Consider the following 18,843-nt stretch of genomic DNA (forward strand, 5'->3'; position numbering starts at 1 on the left):
GAAGTACAAGTATGTGTGTCTGTGTGTGTACATGCATGTATGCAAAACGTGTCCGAATACAAACAGGTGGATGTCCACTGAATGTGTGTGTTTGTTTGTGTGTGTAGATGACCTTGACTAGGAGTACAAACACACATAGTCCTGCCTCACTGGGAACACACATCTGTTTGTGTTTTGTTTTCTCCTCCGCACTCACAAAAACACAGATACTCTACATGCTTTCAAACTGTTTTGGACACATATCATTTAGTAAACTGACCACACACACACACACACACACGGTAACAAAGGTAAATAAGTGTACAAATACTTCTGCTCCTCATCACTCATCACACACACACGTATGTACAGAGAAATCTAAAAATAGGTTAACTTTGCAAATCCACATACATTGACATAATTCTCATTCTCTCGCTTTTTCTGTGACACACACATGCAGTCGATGCTTTAGCGTAGCATTGAGTCATCAGCCTGCTTGTGCGTGCCTCTGGTTTGTTCCCTTCCCTGCTGGGTCTGTATACTGAAAGAGAAGGTCACACAAATAAATGAACCTACTGTGTATGAACACCTGCATACTTTATACATATATGCCGCCTATATACTGCATACACAAGCATACATACTTTGTGAACCTACTGTACACATTCATGTTGTTTGTAAAAATATATTTTGTAAAATTTAAATTTTGTTGTTGTGACTTGTGCATATACTATATGCTTTAATTGTGTGTGCGTGCAAGTATACACCTGTCTTTTCAGTGTGTGCCTACAGTATATAACTGCAGGAGTGTGTTTGTGTGTGGCTGTAAGGGTTTTTCTCCTCTAGGCTGGTTTGAATCGATAGCACTGGAAAGTGCTGAAAAAGCAGCCTGACACACACACACACACACACACACACACAGGGGTGACTCACTGGAGCTGAAAACATGAACATGAATGCTGACTTCTGAAACAAACAGAGAGCAAACCAGAGAAGGAAAGAAACAGAGGCAAGGAAAGAAAGAGATGACAGTATTGTGTGGACTTCAAACTCATTTCTGCTTAGTTTGTAGTGCTGAGAATTGGTATTGCTGCATTCAGAATGCACTAGACATTATGCGTTTGTGAGTACACTATGTGAGGCAGGGTGCTGTGTGTGTACAGAGGGAGTGGGCTTACTGTCTATCATCACACTAAGCCGTTCCTTCTGTTTCTATATTATTTTGCTTTCATGCCCCTCTTTCACTTGACCTTGCCTAAAGATTATGAAACATTTTTATGACCTTAAAGGATAAGGCCGGTCACTCTCTGTATTAACAGTATTTTCAACACTCAACAATGAACCAACAAGAATATCCAGACATCTTGTGCATGGATCCTTGACTCTTGCTTACTTCAGACGCCATAAGAAGTTGTGGCCGCTGCGGCAATGTTTTTAAAAATACTGTATATTAGAATCTGGTGTTTTGTAATGAGGAAACGTGTCACCCAGTGCAGCGGTGTGCTTCAGTGATGTGTTTAATCATTTTTGAACAACAATAGACGTCTATGGCACAGACAACAAGCTAATGTATACTGTACTGTAGCACATGCAAAAGGATCAAGCAAGGAATATATACAGTAGTGAGAGGGAGTTCCTATCTCATGTTTTCGCCACCACTGATACTGCCTATGTGCAGATTTTTGTGATCCCGTTGCTACCACCTGCCTATTATCAGTTTTGTGTGTGTGAGGGGATGAGTAGAGATCCCTTATTTTCTGGTGACCACTATCATACATTTTACCCAGTATTCACCTGCACAGTATCACATTGTGCTGAGGTGCATGTAAGGTGGTGTGTTTGGCTCTATAATCAACAGCCACCAAACACTTAAGCAACTGTGCCAGACACAGTGTGTCAGACACACTGATTTTTAGCTTTTGATAGTTACTACATCACCTTAATGCCTCTGGTTGTCTTGTGCCTTTGCAGATAGTGCTGTTCATCACAGAACATGACTGTGTTATGACAATAGGCCTTTGTCACTATTTCATTTGATGTCCAAGTGAAAGTGAGGTAGTACTGGGTACTGGGATGTTTATTTTACTGGGAACAGTATGAGGGTGTGGTTTTAAAAACAGCCCTCATCTGGATTTACCACTTTTTTTATCTTTAAGTTACAGAATTAGACAAATTGCGATGTAAAATGACAAATATCGTGGCCAGTATCACCCTTCTATATAGGGTCATATGTGAAAATGGTATTTCCAGTTGGGAACAATGTAATATAGTGTCACTATTTAAGAATAACAATGTCCAGTACTGATGCTTTGTTAATTTCATTCTAATCACTTTTGCCTGTTGAATGGAGTCACTCATCAGGTTGCAGTGGCTGCTGTAACACTAATGCCGTATTGATGCAAGATTAAACTGTTCTCTATCAGCATACATTAAACTGCTGCTGCAGGACAGATGTAAGGTGGAAGTGTACAGTAGCCATGAAGGAGTACAGTAAGTGCATTGATTCTGTGGAAAAATGCAAACACCAGTGCTCAACTACAGACTCATTCTGTCATAGAGTTGCCATCCTCTAAGTATTGTGAGCCATTGAATGGCTTCACTATCAGTAGAGGACCAACGTTTAGTAAATAGAGTTTACAGTTAAGTGTGTACTGGAGTAAAACTATGTTTTCACTAAACATAGCGATGGCAGCTATATTGCTCATACCTGGTAAATACGTACGTACTGTAATGCCGCCGATGCTGGGAGGAGGATGTCCACATGGATCATTACTGTAATGCTGATGCAGAACAGTGGACCATGTTCACTGTACATCACCAGAAAATCATAGTGTTGTTATTCCAGTTACACGGGTAATCATATGCACCACAGAAATTCAACAGGCCTGAGCTGTACTCCAGCAACAAGAGTCCCAGTCAACAGTGTCTGTGTTTATGTGTGTGGGGGTGGATGGATGAGAGTGTATAACTGTGTGTGTGTGTGTGTGTGTGTGTGTCAGCGTGCAAGTAGTTGGCGGTATTAAACATTCACCAGCTCACTCAGCTGCTACTGCTACTGCTGCTGCTGCTGCTGTTAGGCTCCCAATCTAGGTCAAGTCTTCCTCCTCTCCTTTCCTCTCTGAGCTATACCTCTATTCCTCCATCCTCTCCTCTCTTTCAGTCTCTCTATCTGGCCCACTCACTCTGTTTCCCTCCTTCTGCTCAGTTCCCATAGTCTCTCTCTCTCTCTCCCCCGTGTCCCTTTCTTCCTTTTTCTCCCCCTACCTTCTCTCCTTTTTCTTTTTTCCCCCAACTCTCTCTCTTTCTTTCTCAGTCTTTCTCTTTCTGTCGGCCCCTCTCCCTCTCTGGGAGTATTTGCTTAACTACGGAGCTCAGAGGCAGGTCCATGCTCTTAGGCAGTGTCCAAGTCAAATAAAGATGCCTATAAATTTTTGAGACATAATAAATAATTTCTATCTTCTCTGTGTGCGTTTGTACACATGCATGCACAACATAATTAAATATAATGACCTTGATGAATGAATGAATGAATGAATGAATGAAGCAAAGCCTACTAATGCTTGATATTATGTTGTTGTCATTTGTACCTCTTTACTAATAGTGTTGTGTTAGCTCAGCCGGAGCGCCTCCATTAGCTGATTGGCATTAGCAGCTACATTCATGCTTCAGTGCCAGCGACTCATTCATCAGCTGCTTTTTAACCGCCCAACTACTGTACAGGTGTACATGGCAGTTTCACAGTCCTTACCATCATTCCGATGGACTTCCGATTTTATACCAACATGGTTCTGCTGATATAGCTCCCTCAACCTTCTCCTTACGCACTGAATCTGTGGTATTGTTGTCTCTAGTAAGAATTTCTCTTCATTTATTCATTTTTTTCTCTTCTTTGGTTTAGGGCTGTGGGGCTTTGGGGCATTGCTCTCCCAACAAAATCTGCATGGCTGCTTGGACTCACTGAGCGCTCACTGAAAGTCTAAAGCCTTTCCTACCACCTCTAACTGTATGATCATTGGCTCTAAATGGTCAGTTTGGGCTCAGCTGTATGTTGTTGTTGCACGCTTAAACACTATGTAAAGCAATGATGTTATTAGCTGTGATTTTGGTGGTGGTAATAGTGATATGGATGATGATTATCATGAAGAAGAAGTAACAGGTTTGTGCCGTGTAATGGTGGTGCTGGTGATTGCATCACTATGCTGGCACTGGAGATTGTTTTAATATGAAGAAGGAAGAAACAGGGAGGCACAGACGATACTAATGGTGATACTTTAATTCAACCACGAGGCCAAATTTACAGAAATTAGTATATTATTGAAAACAATAATCTAATTATTCCAATCAAATAGAAGTGCCTTAAACGCTGAGACAAAAAGAGGAAAAAGCTGTTAATTGTGCCATCTGTCCTCAGTGTTTCAGTGTAACATCAGGTGCTGTAATAATTAAACGGAATTCATCTGCTCTGCAAATACTGTAGTTTGAATCCAAAGCATCAGACACTATTCTTATTTATAGATTTCTGTAACTGAATGCAGGAAACAGCAGGCCACTAAACAATAAATAAAACATGTCAACATCTCCTGTCACTGTAAGCCCAGGTACCACTGCTGCTGACACTTCAGATCTCCTGCCTGCAGTGCACCACAGAAGTATCAAATTAGGAGCTACAAATAACACAAGTTGTGGTGTGTGTCTGTGTGTGTGTGTTTGGACCTTGAGTCTATTGTCTTCTTGTTCTCTCTGTCTTATCTTAAATGTCTTGCTTGCTGAATAATGAAATCATTTGATTGATACTGTAGGACAAATGATGTGCTCTTGCTTTTCCGACTGATTCCTGGCCCTGAAGCGGGCCTGGGAGCATTTATGTCTTATTGCCAAAACAGTGAATCATCACCTGTAGGTGAGTTATACCGCCTTTAGCCAAACAGTGATGATCGCACATAGATACAGTATATGCATGCAGCACACACACGTTTAAACACGCATGCAAAGAGAGAATTCTTATCCATGCATTCATATACATGTATATATCCTCCAGTGGCTTTTAACTTGTCAGTAGCCATCACTGATAACAGACGGAGAGGAAAGTACTTTAATGGCTATATAAGGTTTGTTGTTACACAAGCTATATGTGGCCGGTAGTTTTAAGTTTTGACTACAGTGCATACAGTTTTAACATCTGTGTCAAGAAGAAGGAATTCCTTGGCTTCTTTTTTTTCAGCAGCTATGCTATGTTCCCTTAGCAAATATTTTTCTGTAAATGTTTTTTTTGTTTTCATGAATATTGTTGCTTTCTGACAACAGGTTTTACTGGAATAAATGTGTGAAACATCCAGCACAGTATTTTAGCTGTCTGGAAAATGTAAAATGTTATGTTTTACAACTGTGTGTGTGAGAGAAAGAGCACAAGAACAAAAGAAAGTGAAAAAAAAGAAAGGAATGAAAAGTTCTCCAGTTGTCATATCGTTACAGTACAGATCAATATCATCTCCTAAGACACGCATATTTGCACAGACACATTTTTCCAATTGCCATTTCACCGATTACAAAATGATAGACTGTTATTTGAGAAGGCGGCTACTGAGAAATCTGATTTACTAGCTCGACATCTCTCCTCTTCATTCCACACCTACACCTACCAGAGCTGTGAATAGCACTTGTCTTCAGCACGATGATGTTTCTGATGGCAGCTGCTGCTATCTCTTCAAATAGCCGGGGATATGGTGAGAACATTCACAGCCCCTTTCCTAAACTGCTTTGCTCTCAACATCATGCACATCTGGAGTGAGCATGTTAGATCTGGCTGCACTGGCAGATATGTTGCAGTTTGTTACTTGGCAGTAGATGAAGAAGGATACAAGTCTAATGTGTTTACATGTCATCATACTAAGCTGGTGCAACATTGGCTTCTTTATAATGGAACTCAGTGGCCACGCTATTAGGTCCACCTTTGTTGAAAATATGTAAATACAATAACATTTTTATTACTGTGGTCATAGTTAATGGTGGTGTTGTACTGAATTACCTTATGGTGACAACAGCTTTGTCCTCCCAATTTATACACATGAGCGAGGCAGAATATTATACTGTAAAACACATCTGAACACAATGCAGTCTAGTACAACAACAACACTAACTATGACCTCAGTGCTAAAACCTATAATTGCGTTAACATCTCTGTGACAGCGTCAACAGATTCTGAACATTACAGGTATCATTAAAATATAGTTGATTGGATAGCATTATACTTAACAGGTTTATCTAATAAACTAACATCAAGTCTGTATCACGCTTGATATAAAAGTGTCTATAAATGTTTGTTTGTTTGCAATCAGCAAATTTGGTTTTTAGAATTGATGAGGAATAGCAGCTGTACTAAAGACTGTAAAACTTTCCTGCCTTGTTGTTCCTAGTATTTACACTGATATGTTGGTATATCCTTTCTTTTATGGACATTGCATGTTAAATTTTTCTAATGTATAACAATTCGACAGAGTTAGCTTGAGGCTTCAGGAAATACTTCTACTGTATGTTTTGGTATTAGAAAATGATATGCACTCCATGTACAATAACACAATAGTAACACAATAAATAAGAAAATATTATAGAAAAATATTTGGGTTTGATAAAGAGCAGATTTAAATGTATTTATTATCTAAAAATTGTTTAAATATGTGCACAGCATGGCATGATTTAGTTCATAAAGCACATGGTCATGCCTGCTTTAACAGACAACATTACAGAATCCAGAGGAAGCTGTACTTATTACTGCTCTGCCTAATGTAACAGAGGTTGGTGGAGGGGGAATGATGTGAATGAGAGGAGACACGACGAGAGAAGAGGGTGGAAAGAGAGAGAGAAGATGAGTGATGCGCTCATTAAATTTCTGCTCTCTCGACCTGCAAAACATTTCCCACAGCTGATCACAGGCACATCTGAGGTCACCATTACAGTGTTAGCTATGACATCACTAGCTCTCATAATATTAAACACTGTTGCCCTCTCACACCTTTCTGCTGGAAACTCTGCTTGACAGCGTAGCCTAGTCGTTGCCTGAATTCTTTAATTCCTTACGGGCTGCGCTGCAGTCTAAGAGCATCATCTGGGGTTTATCTGGTCAGTGTGGAGACCAGTCTCAAACATCTATCCAGGCTGCCCACAGACTGTGAAACAACTCAGTAAATTAAACCACACTGATAAAGGAGTTGTCTCGCTTAAAATCTCCTTTAAATAAGACTTAAAATCTCACAAAAGTTCACATTTGCTTATTAGACTGAGTATAAAGATGTATTATTTAGTCATTCATGTGTCCTTCATAAAATCACTATTGCATATCAACAAGTACCAGCCACTGATTAGGTAAAGCAGTGAGGGGAGAACAGACGAGATATGAGAGGAGGAGTACAGGTGGAGCAGAGGGCTGAGGTGGGGAAAGTAAAAGAGTAGAAAAGGAGAGAGAGGGCAGCCGAAGACACAGGTTTCTGTGGGGCTAACAAAACTGTTCAAAATTAAAGTCAGCATGAGGTTAAGTAAAGAGGTTAATGTCACGCTTGTGGACAGTTAAACTGTTGAACTGTTTTCAACAATTAGACACGTTCACTACAGGACAGTAGCCTTTGCTGTTTTGATTCTATTTCGCATCCTCAGCACTCCCTAATTCCTTATTATGAGTACTCATTGGTCTCTCCCATACCCCCCAAACCAGCTAACACACACACACACACACACACACACACACACACACACACACACGGGGTATTAATTTGATATGCCAAGAAGGAAATAGTGTGATTCGCTTGAGTAGGTCCCTGGACATGAATCTAAAGACAGTAGGGAGCGTGCAGAGCAATCAAGTGATAAAGCTTATTATCTGAGAGGAGCTATATTCTAAGACTTATTATCTACCAGGAGTTAAATGACTTTCAGGCCCTCAAAGGCCTGATGGCCTGATTTGACTTGGCAGGAGAGAGAAAGAAGAAGGTGGTGGAGGAAAGAGATGCATGCAGAGAGATGGGAGGGGAGAATCAAGCAGGTGATGGAGATGGAGGGAAGAAGAGAGGAGAGGCAAAACCACATGTGAGGAAAGGACAAGGTGAAAAGATGATAGAAAGCATAAAGATGAGGAGAAGAGGAGGCATGGAAGAGAAGGTAATTCATTGTGGGCAGTCACTTTTCTGTCTTATTGCAGCTGCTGCGAAACCAATTGTCTTGTTAGGGTTGGGAGATATACTGTACTTTATAAAGCTGTGGACCGCTGCATCTTTGTTGAGGCAGCTCAGATAGTTTCCTACTATAGATACTGTAGATGGTTTATTGCCTTGGATACCATAAGTGTTGGCATAGCAACAATAGATTTGGTCTGTCTGTGCTAACTGGGAGCTAACAGCAAGGCTGGAGTGCAGTTCCACTGGAGGATAGTAAACGCATTGCATGATCTGATGTAACAGGTGATCATACACACTAATTTTAGAATCATCTATACTGAATTTGAATGACACCACAAGACATTGGTCTGGTGAAGACAAAAACAATAAAAGACACAGTAGGACCATTAATTACAGAAACTTGACAATTGTTTTGAGCTCTATAACAGGCAATTCAGCATCTGCAGTCAGGTTCTTCACTGGAAAGGTTGTCACTTTGATGTGAGGTCCAGCTGAAATTATGCCTAATCACATCACCTTTAAGTCAAAGTCACAGCTAGCCTAGAAGCACAGAGCACCTGTGGCACTGTACTGTATGACCTGGATCTGGACGGCACTCTGCCAGGACAAAATAAATTCAGCTTTTCATCAGTGTATTCCAGTTTCCATCTTTCTGAAACAGCAATAATGCATAAAGTTTCTGCAGTTCTTAACACTTGGGGATTACACAGTCTCTTCAGTGAACAAGTGGGATTTATGCCTCTGCAAATTACAATAATGAAAAACTTTGTTTCTTCTTATTATCCCATCATTCATCCCACCAGGGAGAAAAGCACATTGGACCACTGCTACAAGGTAATAAAAGACGCCTGTTGCTCTGTCCCTTGTGTAGCCCTCAGTTTGTCTGGTCACTGCATGGTCCATCTCATGCCAGCCTATAGGCTGAAGCTTAAAGCTGTGAAGCCTGTGGTCAAAACAGCGAAGAGATCAGCCAAGTCAGAGCTACAGGCCTGCTTTGACTGAACAGACTGGAGTGTATTTGAGCCTGTATTTACAGATCTGGATGAACTCACTGACACTGTGACATCATACATCAGCTTTTGTGAAGACATGTGTGTGCCCACCAAGACCTTTTGCACATTCAACAACACCAAACCCTGGTTCATAGCTAAGCTCAGGCAACTTTGCCATGCCAAAGAGGAGGCCTATAAGAGCAGAGACAGGATTCTGTACAGCCAGACCAGGAACACAATGACAAGGGAGATCAGAACAGCAAAGAGGAGCTACTCCAAAAAGTTGAAAAACCAGTTTTCAGCAAACAAGCCCTCATCTGTGTGGATGGGCTGAATGAGTTTTACTGTCGGAAAGACACCAGGCCCAGACAGTGTGGTCTCCTTCTGCCTGAAAGCTTGTGCTGATCAGCTGGCCCCCATCTTCATACTTATCTTCAACAGGTCAATGGAGCTATGTGAAGTCCCCTCTTGCTTCAAATGCTCCACCATCATCCCAGTTCCCAAGAAATCCTCCATCAGTGGCCTGAGTGGCTACAGAGCTGTCGCCCTGACATCTGTAGTTATGAAGTCCTTTGAGAGACTGGTGTTGGTCCACCTGAAGGGCATCACAGGCCCACTGTTGGGCCCCCTGCAGTTTGCCTACAGGCAAACAAGTCAGTGGATGCTGCAGTTAACATAGCACTGCATTACATCCTGCAACACTTTGACTCCCCAGGGACCTATGCACAGGTCCTTTTTGTGGACTTCAGCTCAACATTCAACACCGTCATCCCAGACATGTTTCACTTTAAACAGACCCGCTCACTGTGCCTGCCCCCCATCTGCCAGTGATTCACCAGCTTTCGGACCGACCAAGTCTTTACAGTTATGGCCACATAACTATAAAGACTTAGTTTGCTAAGCTACTGAATGTGAACACCTGAATCAGCTTTTTAATTGTGAGGTTCTTCTCCTTCCTGTTCAGAATGAGCCTCTGGTTCTCACTGTATATACTGTCTCCTGTTTTGAGCTGCAATCATTATACAAGCTAAAGCACTTGTGTTATTCTGATTGGCTGGGTGTGAACATGAGTCATCACCTCCAGCTAATCAGAGTAGATGCTTTGGGTGAATAAAATGTCACCAATATGTTGAAAATACACTCAGGATTTATAATAATTTTGTCATAAAGGGCCATAATCCCAGCTCTTTAAGGTACCTAAAGATGTATCTTCTTAAGCTTGAACTTTGATTGTTCCATTGAGGATATAGGGTTTTAAACAATATTTTTAGAGCCTTAACTGTTGCTAAATGTCCAAATATGGAATTGACAAAGTGGTCTCTTTAGTCTTCCAGGAAGCCCATTACTGGTACAGTAGGTAGCTTCCAGCCTAAAAGCCCTAATGAGCACACTGCACAGTGTTAACCCAGTCCCTCTCTAAACATACAATATTGACAAAGCTAATACAAAGTATGGGCTGTTGAGTCCAAAGTGAGTGTTATTCTATGTAGATGAACTCGGTACTGTATTAATTTAAAGGTAATTTTACTTTATTCACATGAATAGTGTTAAAAGCTACTTAAATCGAGACATTATATTGACCAAAGGGTTTAAAATGATGAACTACTGACATTATTCACCACTCAAGTGCAACCTAACAGCCTCAGTAGTTTATGTGTGCGATAGAAGACAAGACACAAAACTACAACACACTACCTTGGTTGGTTAGGATTATTCTTTATTATTAAGTGCCACAAAATGCTTTGTGTTCATTGTGCTTACATTTTCTGAATACTGGCTCAAAAAATCCCCAGGAGAGTGTCTCTCTGCAACAGAGATCGAAACCTCCTGAGATACTATACAGCAGTAAAAATGTCTTAATCCAAAGGATTCTTTACAAACCCTCTTGCAATAAATGATTATTTAGGTTATCGTTGTTCTTTAACTTGGAAATACAAAAAAAGAAGAGAGGTCAAGCTAGTACAAGGTTTTCAATTCTTCTCTACCTGAATTCTAGTTAGTTTCATTGTGCTACTTTCATTAAGGTGGAGATGACTAGAATGGAAGTGCTTAGAGAGAACAGACCAGCTGGAGCTCACCCAGAGATAGACACACACAGAGACAAACTCACCTTTTCTGCCACACAACAACAGTTTTAGCCAAATACCCTTAAGATGTTTCAACTGCAGTGCAAAGTTGCCAAGAGCTTTAATGCACAATGACACACTTTGTAACTCAACAGCCGGAGCCACTGCGGCTCAGAGGTTTGGTAACAATTTCAGTAGCTGTAGCTCAGCATTTTTACTGTTCTCTTTCTCTTTCAGACAGCAGTGAAAGATACTGTAGGAATTTAGAGAGTTGGTGGTTACAATAATAGCATATTGTTATTTATATCTACCAGAGATTGATGTTTCAGATGTATCAAGAAATATGAAGGCAATACTATTGTTGTTTGTTTGTTTGCATATACACTGTTGTGCTTTTAATATTCATTTAGATTTGAGTAGTAATTGTGCTTAAGCACCTAAATTGAATGCTTTGCCTACTTTGTATGTATAGTTGTTGTGCTCAAATCTGAACAATAAAACAACAGAACTGTGAGCCCTAACAAGCCCTAATAGGCTGGAGCTCTATGTCTAATTGTCTGATATCATTCAAGTAACTGCAGCTCAAATCTAGTTCACACATCAGGGGGAGAGATAAGACCTAAAATTTGCTGACTCAGTACCGACTGCTCCAGTCACCACATAAACTGTCTCCTTGGTATTGACCCGTGAGCTACGTTTTTCATAAAAGCTTCTCTTGTATCAGCCTACTGTGTAAAAAACACATCACAAATGTTGACTTTTGAAAACTGATTTCAGAAAACTGCCAAATCTGATTGCGTTTGATGTTGTGTACAGGTCTTATAAGTTTTTGTGGGATGTAAATTACATTAGGTAATGGGTCAGTGTGACATAGCAGACTGTCCTTTTGTTCCTCTAACCTTAAATGGCATTGGATATCAGTCAACCGCATCTGTAACTGAGTAATCTCATGCCTGAGCAATCGCTACTATTATAAAAGCTTGTATGTCAGATACTTGAATATTAAACCATTTCCTTTCAGATGTTGACAGCTGGACTATAGACAGATTTTGTAGCCCACAAAAGCTTATCAGCAAGCTGTGTGTTCTCACATGTGCAAGAATGCACCCATCGCGCTGTGCGCATAAACAAATGTGTCTGTTGTGGACATACAGTATGGCATATGTACATAAACATTTCATTTAACTGTGTGGCTCTGTGTATCCTCAACCTGTCACCAGGGAAGCTTCACAAATCTGTAGAAAAGGTCTCTGAGCTTCACAGAACTGGGTTCAGCAACACTGGTGTTGGCCACCTTAGAGCAAAGGTTAAGCTATCTGTGGGGTCAGGGTTGATTAGAGTTAGCCTGTCTGTAGGTCTGGCACTCACAAACTTAGCCCGTTGTTGGACCAGTAGGGATGAATGGGGCCTACTGCAGAATAATTAGGACACAGACCTTTGTATGTACAGTGTGGGACTCTAACAGTTAACCTGGAATCAGACCAGCTAACAAAGTTTGAAGTGCATGCTTTTTCTGTGGTTTAAGAATGCACACTATGGTTTGGAAGTGCACTGGAAGGGGAGCTGAATAATGCATTGCATTTAAAGTTGACCTCAGTCCAACAGTGAACCAAACTTTGACTTGGGTTTCTATGGAAATTATATGGTATTTAGCAAGAGAACACCATGTGGGCTGTCTGTGCCTTTGGGATAGTGCACATCTCAATGTACAATTCTCCAATCTGGTTGTTGTATAAACCTCGTTTTATTTTATTTCATTCCATTTATATACCAAAAGAAAGATATGTCTCTTGGTGTTACTAAAAGGTTGATAAAGACCCATTGTTACATTATTTGGCTGCATGACACAAGAAAGAAGATTTTTAAAAAGAAGTCTGTCCAAGATTAGGCCTCTCCTGGTTATTGTCAGTAGGCTTACGTCATGCTTGAGTTAGCCTTGTGCAGGTCTGTCAGGGTTATAGTCATCCTACAATAGGCCTCATTCCCAGCAGGCAGCTGATCCCAGCCTCTCTAACCTACATCCTACATTAGTTCTACTCACTAAGAGGCAGGCAGTGCATAACACGCGAGGAAAGACAGGACTTTTTTTTGTTACTCTAATACTACACTGGCATGTTCCCTGATGTCTGTAATATTAGTATTTTTTCTGTTTATGACTATAGGTGAAGTGAAACATACCTGATTTTAAACTGCTATACAGTAGTAGGTAATACTTCATAACTTCATCATAAAATACCATGCATTAGGTGATTATTGCTTTAAAAGAGTCCTACGGAGGCTTCAAGAGAAAAATATTGCCCTCAGGTTCTATCTATAGGATTTTGGCAAAAAATCATAAGCTTTTTATGATGTTGGCATAGATTCGCATTATTATTATTATTATGTTTTTTGTTTTTGTTTTTTTGTTTGTTTTTTGCATGCAACAATGTTAATAAGAAAAAGGTAAACAACAGAATTAAAATGAGTACTCAAAGTGACATATGCTTTGGCCTGTGTGAATAAAAAAGGTTGGCAAATATTCTACATGTACAAAAATTAAAGTGCAACAAATAAATAATGTCATCACTTCATTGTTACTAAATCAAGTATAAACTTAACAATAAATAAAAAAGAAAAATGTTTAAATAAGTACTGTAAATAAAATACCTCAGTAGTGGTGAGAATATGGTCACTTGGTGCAGCAGAACATTTTTATCATTATTATTATTACTACTATTATTACTATTATTCCCCAAAAAAGCAATATCAAAAGGAAAAATCTTTTACTGCTTTTCAGTAGCTATAGGCTTACTCTTGTCTTTGTCATCATCATCATCAATGTCCCAAAATATATGGTGTCTTACTGTATTTAGATGCCAGAAGGAAGTCGAGTTAGTACTATTGTCTCTATCCAGAACAGACAGAGGAAGAGGAGGTGAAGCATTTTTGAGGAAGTGCATGCGTCGATCAGTTATATCCTTAAGTGGGAAAATCTCAAGGAGAAGAATTGTGCTATCTTCATCATCATGGATAAGTTCCAAGTGAAAGGTGGGGGTAAGTGAGAGAGAGGGAGGAGAGAAAGCGAGGTCATATTCCGACCAAAGTAGATTGTTTGTGTTTGCAGTTTGGCCTGTAAGGATAATGGTAAATTATGTCTGCAGTTTTGCCTGTTTTATCTATGCAGGGTGTCATGCGTCTAGGGGGCCAAGAGGAGAGAAGGGGCCTTTGAAGCAGGCAGACTCGTAGTGCTTGTTCAGGTAACTCTTGAGCGCAAAGGTCTTGTTGCAGCGTTTACACTTGAAGTGCTTGAAGGCCGAGTGGGTCTGCATGTGAGCGCGCAGGTTCGAGCGATCTGCAAAGGCCTTTCCGCAGTGGGCACACCCGAATGGCTTCTCACCCGTGTGAGAGCGCATGTGCCCCTGTAAAAGCCAAGGTCGACTGAACGCTTTCCCGCACACATCACACTTGTGCTTGAGGTCGTGAGTGAGCAGATGCATGGCCATGGCGGGCATGGACACGTACACCTTCCCGCAGGTCGGACATTTCTTTGCCAGCTTGCTGTCCAGCGAGCGGTGTGTCTGTTTGTGCCGGCTCAGGTTGGAAGACGTGGCATAGGTTTTGCCGCACTCGTTGCACGTGTGCCTTTGGATGCTCCTGGGACTGCCAAGAGCTTTCCTCCTTGAGCGGCCATCAGTGATGAAGAAGGCATCAACTGTGTAGCCCTCACTCACTGCAGCATCTCCGTTGATGTAGCCATCAGTGATTTCTGAGCTGGGGCTGTCGGGAGACTCAGAGTCAGGGGCCCCGTAGTCACTGTGAATGCCATCGTAGAGGGGGTCAGGGGAGGGCACCTTGATCCCACTGTCACTCTCACCATCGTACACAACAGGGCTGATGTAGTCACTGATGTAACCAGCTGGTGTGGAGAAAAGAAATCAGGATTAGAATCTAGAACACTGATGTGGATGTTATAATAAAAATGGGTTTATGCTGAACCCTGGCATGGGAATCAGAGATACTGTATATGAAATCAGACTATAGATTTGTTTCCCCAATGCAGCCACAACATAATTTCATAGACAGATAAGAGTGCAGGTATAGAGAAACACAAGGGGCACATCCTTCTACCCACCACACCAGAAAACACTGGTTCATATATTTTACATGCAAAGGGCATGTAGAAGATAATGTATCTACCTGGAGAAAAGTGTGGATTCAAGAGTCGTTCTTTCTTGACTGTATCTTTCTCTTCAGAGATCGTACTGACAGAGATTCACTGTACTGTGCTTACGTATTGATGTAAACAACTATATTAGTGCATATTACACCATCAGTGATATGCAACTGGCCTTATGCAGTTGTGTAGTGGTGTCGTCTGTGTCTGTGTGCATCTTACTGACGTGCATTTATTAAAATACAAACCATGGAGTTGAGGGGTTGACATAAATATTCCAAAGAGCTGGTCATTCAACCAGTAACTTGTTTCTAACATGCTGTTGTATGTAGACATTAGTAAACCATTTACTGGATGGAATCCACTGCTGACATGACACACGGAACAGCAGTGCAGAGACATGATGCACTTTTCATTTAGATGACAGGACAAGCTCACAAAATCAAAGATTGCAACGTTTTCAGTTACAATAAGATCTAAATCTAGGTCAGCTATTTTACATATAATTCCAGGACATAAAACCACAAGATTAGCTGTGGTTCTGCACAGTACTTTATTTTTTAATGAAAGGCGTCATGCTGATTTTAAGAGGCACCAAGTATTATGGTCCTCCTCACTCTAAATGTACTCATAAAAACTGTTACCATATGTCTGGTGTAAAAGTACACAGTAAATATTGATAGTTGCCGTTCTTCAGCATCTACTGTATCTGTAGTATACTGCAGTGACTTTAGCCAAGGCCAAGTCCCATTTCCTGCATTTACTCTATTATGTGAGGAATGATGCTCAACTCAACATCACTAATGCAGCAGCTACTTTTAAAAACTGCTTTCTACAACTTATGTGAAAGACTGAATAGGCATATTGTGGGACAGAACATCTGTCTCTCCCCTGCACATCTGTGGCCAGTAGTTGGGTGTTAAAAAAAAATGCCTGCAGCGATAACTCGGCAACATAATTCCCCTCAGCTCTCAAAGGTTGCAGTTAAAACACTTCCTCTGTGAAAGATAAATGCACACAGGCTGACCCTGAACTTGAGAGAGCTGATTTAGCGTGTGAAAATGAGCATCAGCACCATGGACAGATCCAGTGCGGTGCAGGTCAGTGGCACGGTGACAGCAGGCTGCTGTACTGCAGCCAACAGTGTGGTAGTTTGTGACTGGGCAGGAGGTCGGAGACGTGCACGACATCTTTATGGGCAAAATACAGCTACTGGAACCTGTTCTAAAGCTGTACAGAAACATACAAGCAGGCTGGCTTATGCTGCTATAAAATGCATATCTGAAGTCATGCTTATCCTCCATTTCTAGGTGTGCATGTTTTTAGAGGAATCATATATAGTACACTCATCGGCCACTTTATTAGGTACACCTGTACAGTTGTGTGCAATTGAATGCAACACTTCCACCTTAACATCTATGTTTATGACTACATTATATTTAGAGGTGTCTCTATATGTTTGTCCTCCCCAGCTACATACATGAGATGGTGAGAATATTAGGAACACCTCTGTATGTAAAGTAGGTCCAGTACAACAACACCTAACTATATGACCTCAATAATAAACATACATTTGAATTTATATATTTATGACAATTTCACCAAAAACTAGAACATTCTGAGTTTCATAAACACAGATGTTAAGGTGGAAGAGCTGCATTCAATAGCATACAAGTGTACAGGTGTACCTAATAAAGTGAGCAGTGAGTATATATCTCTTGTACATACCCAGGCTAAGGATTTTATGTACAAACATAAATACACAAAGTAGACAGTTTTTCTCACTTTACTGTCTTTAAATCTACCCATAATGTGACAGATTTGGTTTGTTGGCTTGAATAAACACAAGTACATGTAACAGCATACAGTCATAACTTTTCCTGCACACAAGTGTCAGCTACTAGCAGCAACAACACAGGCTGTATTCCCACCTTTAATGTCCATTAAATATACTGTATACCCTATAAACACCTGATACATACCCAGTGCCTACTCATCATGTCAACTTGTTGAGAAAATACAGCTACACTAAGCTCAACAGATAGACACAAAAAGGGAAGTAAGAAAAACAGCTCTACAGTCTAGATTGTGACCATTTCTCTTTTGGGCTGTTGTTAGGTAACTCACAGCTCGATACGTTCAAGACGAGAAGTTCTTGTGAGCAGGGCATAACATTTTTTACAAAGTAATCTATTTGGAAAATTTCAGGAAGGAGTGAACCATTATATTCGCTATAATGACTGCATCCTGATTCCTGTTATTACTGTACATGATAACACCTAGCCTACTTCATATCTGCCCCAACGTCCCTTCTAAATGCAAAGTCCCATCACGCACTACGCACGGAACATAAATTATTCTAAAAGTCGATTTGTTCAAGCAGAAAGTTGTTCCTAAGTGTGTGCGCTACTGTGGGTAAGCCTGCGCTGCACTCTGCGTGGAAGCTGCGTGGAGCTGTGGAGACGGAGACAAAAGGTGGCCGGGACAGGCAGGATGGCGACGTGCTGCTGTGGCAGCATAGCGCACGGCTGGTAAACCTCGACATTATAAATACACCACCGACAGCTTTTGCTTTGTGAGCAGAGGAATAGGGGCAAGACAGCGCGCCGAGGGCGGAAGTAATGCAGTGGTTTAATTTACATGGCAAAGGCATCAGGGTTTTTTTTTTTTTCGTGTAAAATGTGACGCACACAGTTAGAGGATGTGGGGAAGTTCACAGCTTCAGATTAGCACAGGGCAGCACAAAACAATGAATCACACCTTGGGATGATCGCGATAGGGCCTCCATTATTGTGCCTAAACAGCAAATCTATAAATAATATACAATAAAATATGATCCGTATTCTACTATTTTACCAAAACAGTCTAAAATAAGGAATCTTCTTTAATAGAAATGTCACTGAGACTCAGAACCTGGTAACTTACATTCAACAGTTCAACGGTGATTGAAGTGAGGCAGGAGGAACCAGGGATGTCCATTATGGTGCCTTTTTTCTTTTCATGCCACAATGTGGCAGTTTAGGGTTATGGCTTCTATGGATATGGCATACAGAGATCAATGCATTTTTTAATCTTCAATCTTGACTGTGCAGAAACTTGCCAACACAGCAAAAACGGGACAGGTACACCTGGTCACGGGGGACAGAGATGAAAACATAGGAACGGGTCTGTGTAGTGTTAACCAACCCACTGCTTGTTTGTGCTGCACCTGCAGGCGTTTGGTGGTCACCTTTGTCAGCGGAACATTGTAACCCATAAACGAAATTGTCAGAAATGAAAGTATCGTTATGTTTTGTCAAATTTTACCTTCGTACCACATCTACACCCAACCTGCAGGATACAAGGAGGTAGACTAGTTTTCATGCAACAGCTTGTCATAAGCGTGCTTGCAGAAACATGTAGGCTACAGTTTAATGAACATTTCAACATCGACTAGGCTTCTGTAATTCCACAAAACCGAGTGAAAGTGGATCAAATATTCTTAACCA

At 40.9% G+C, this 18,843-nt stretch overlaps 1 protein-coding gene across 1 annotated transcript in view; it reads right to left on the bottom strand.

The window, feature by feature from the left end:
• Positions 1 to 11,154: 11,154 nt before the first annotated feature.
• LOC109967229 (transcriptional repressor scratch 1) overlaps positions 11,155 to 18,843 on the bottom strand; it is an 8,945-nt gene continuing 1,256 nt past the window's right edge. The window contains exon 2 of the mRNA XM_020612653.1: positions 11,155 to 15,097. Within this exon, the coding sequence (XP_020468309.1) occupies positions 14,370 to 15,097 (728 nt within the window). The 3' untranslated portion in view covers positions 11,155 to 14,369. The remainder of the gene's footprint in view (positions 15,098 to 18,843) is intronic.

The sequence above is a fragment of the Monopterus albus genome, unplaced genomic scaffold (genome assembly GCF_001952655.1).
Source record: "Monopterus albus unplaced genomic scaffold, M_albus_1.0 scaffold127.1, whole genome shotgun sequence".
Lineage (NCBI taxonomy): Eukaryota > Metazoa > Chordata > Actinopteri > Synbranchiformes > Synbranchidae > Monopterus > Monopterus albus.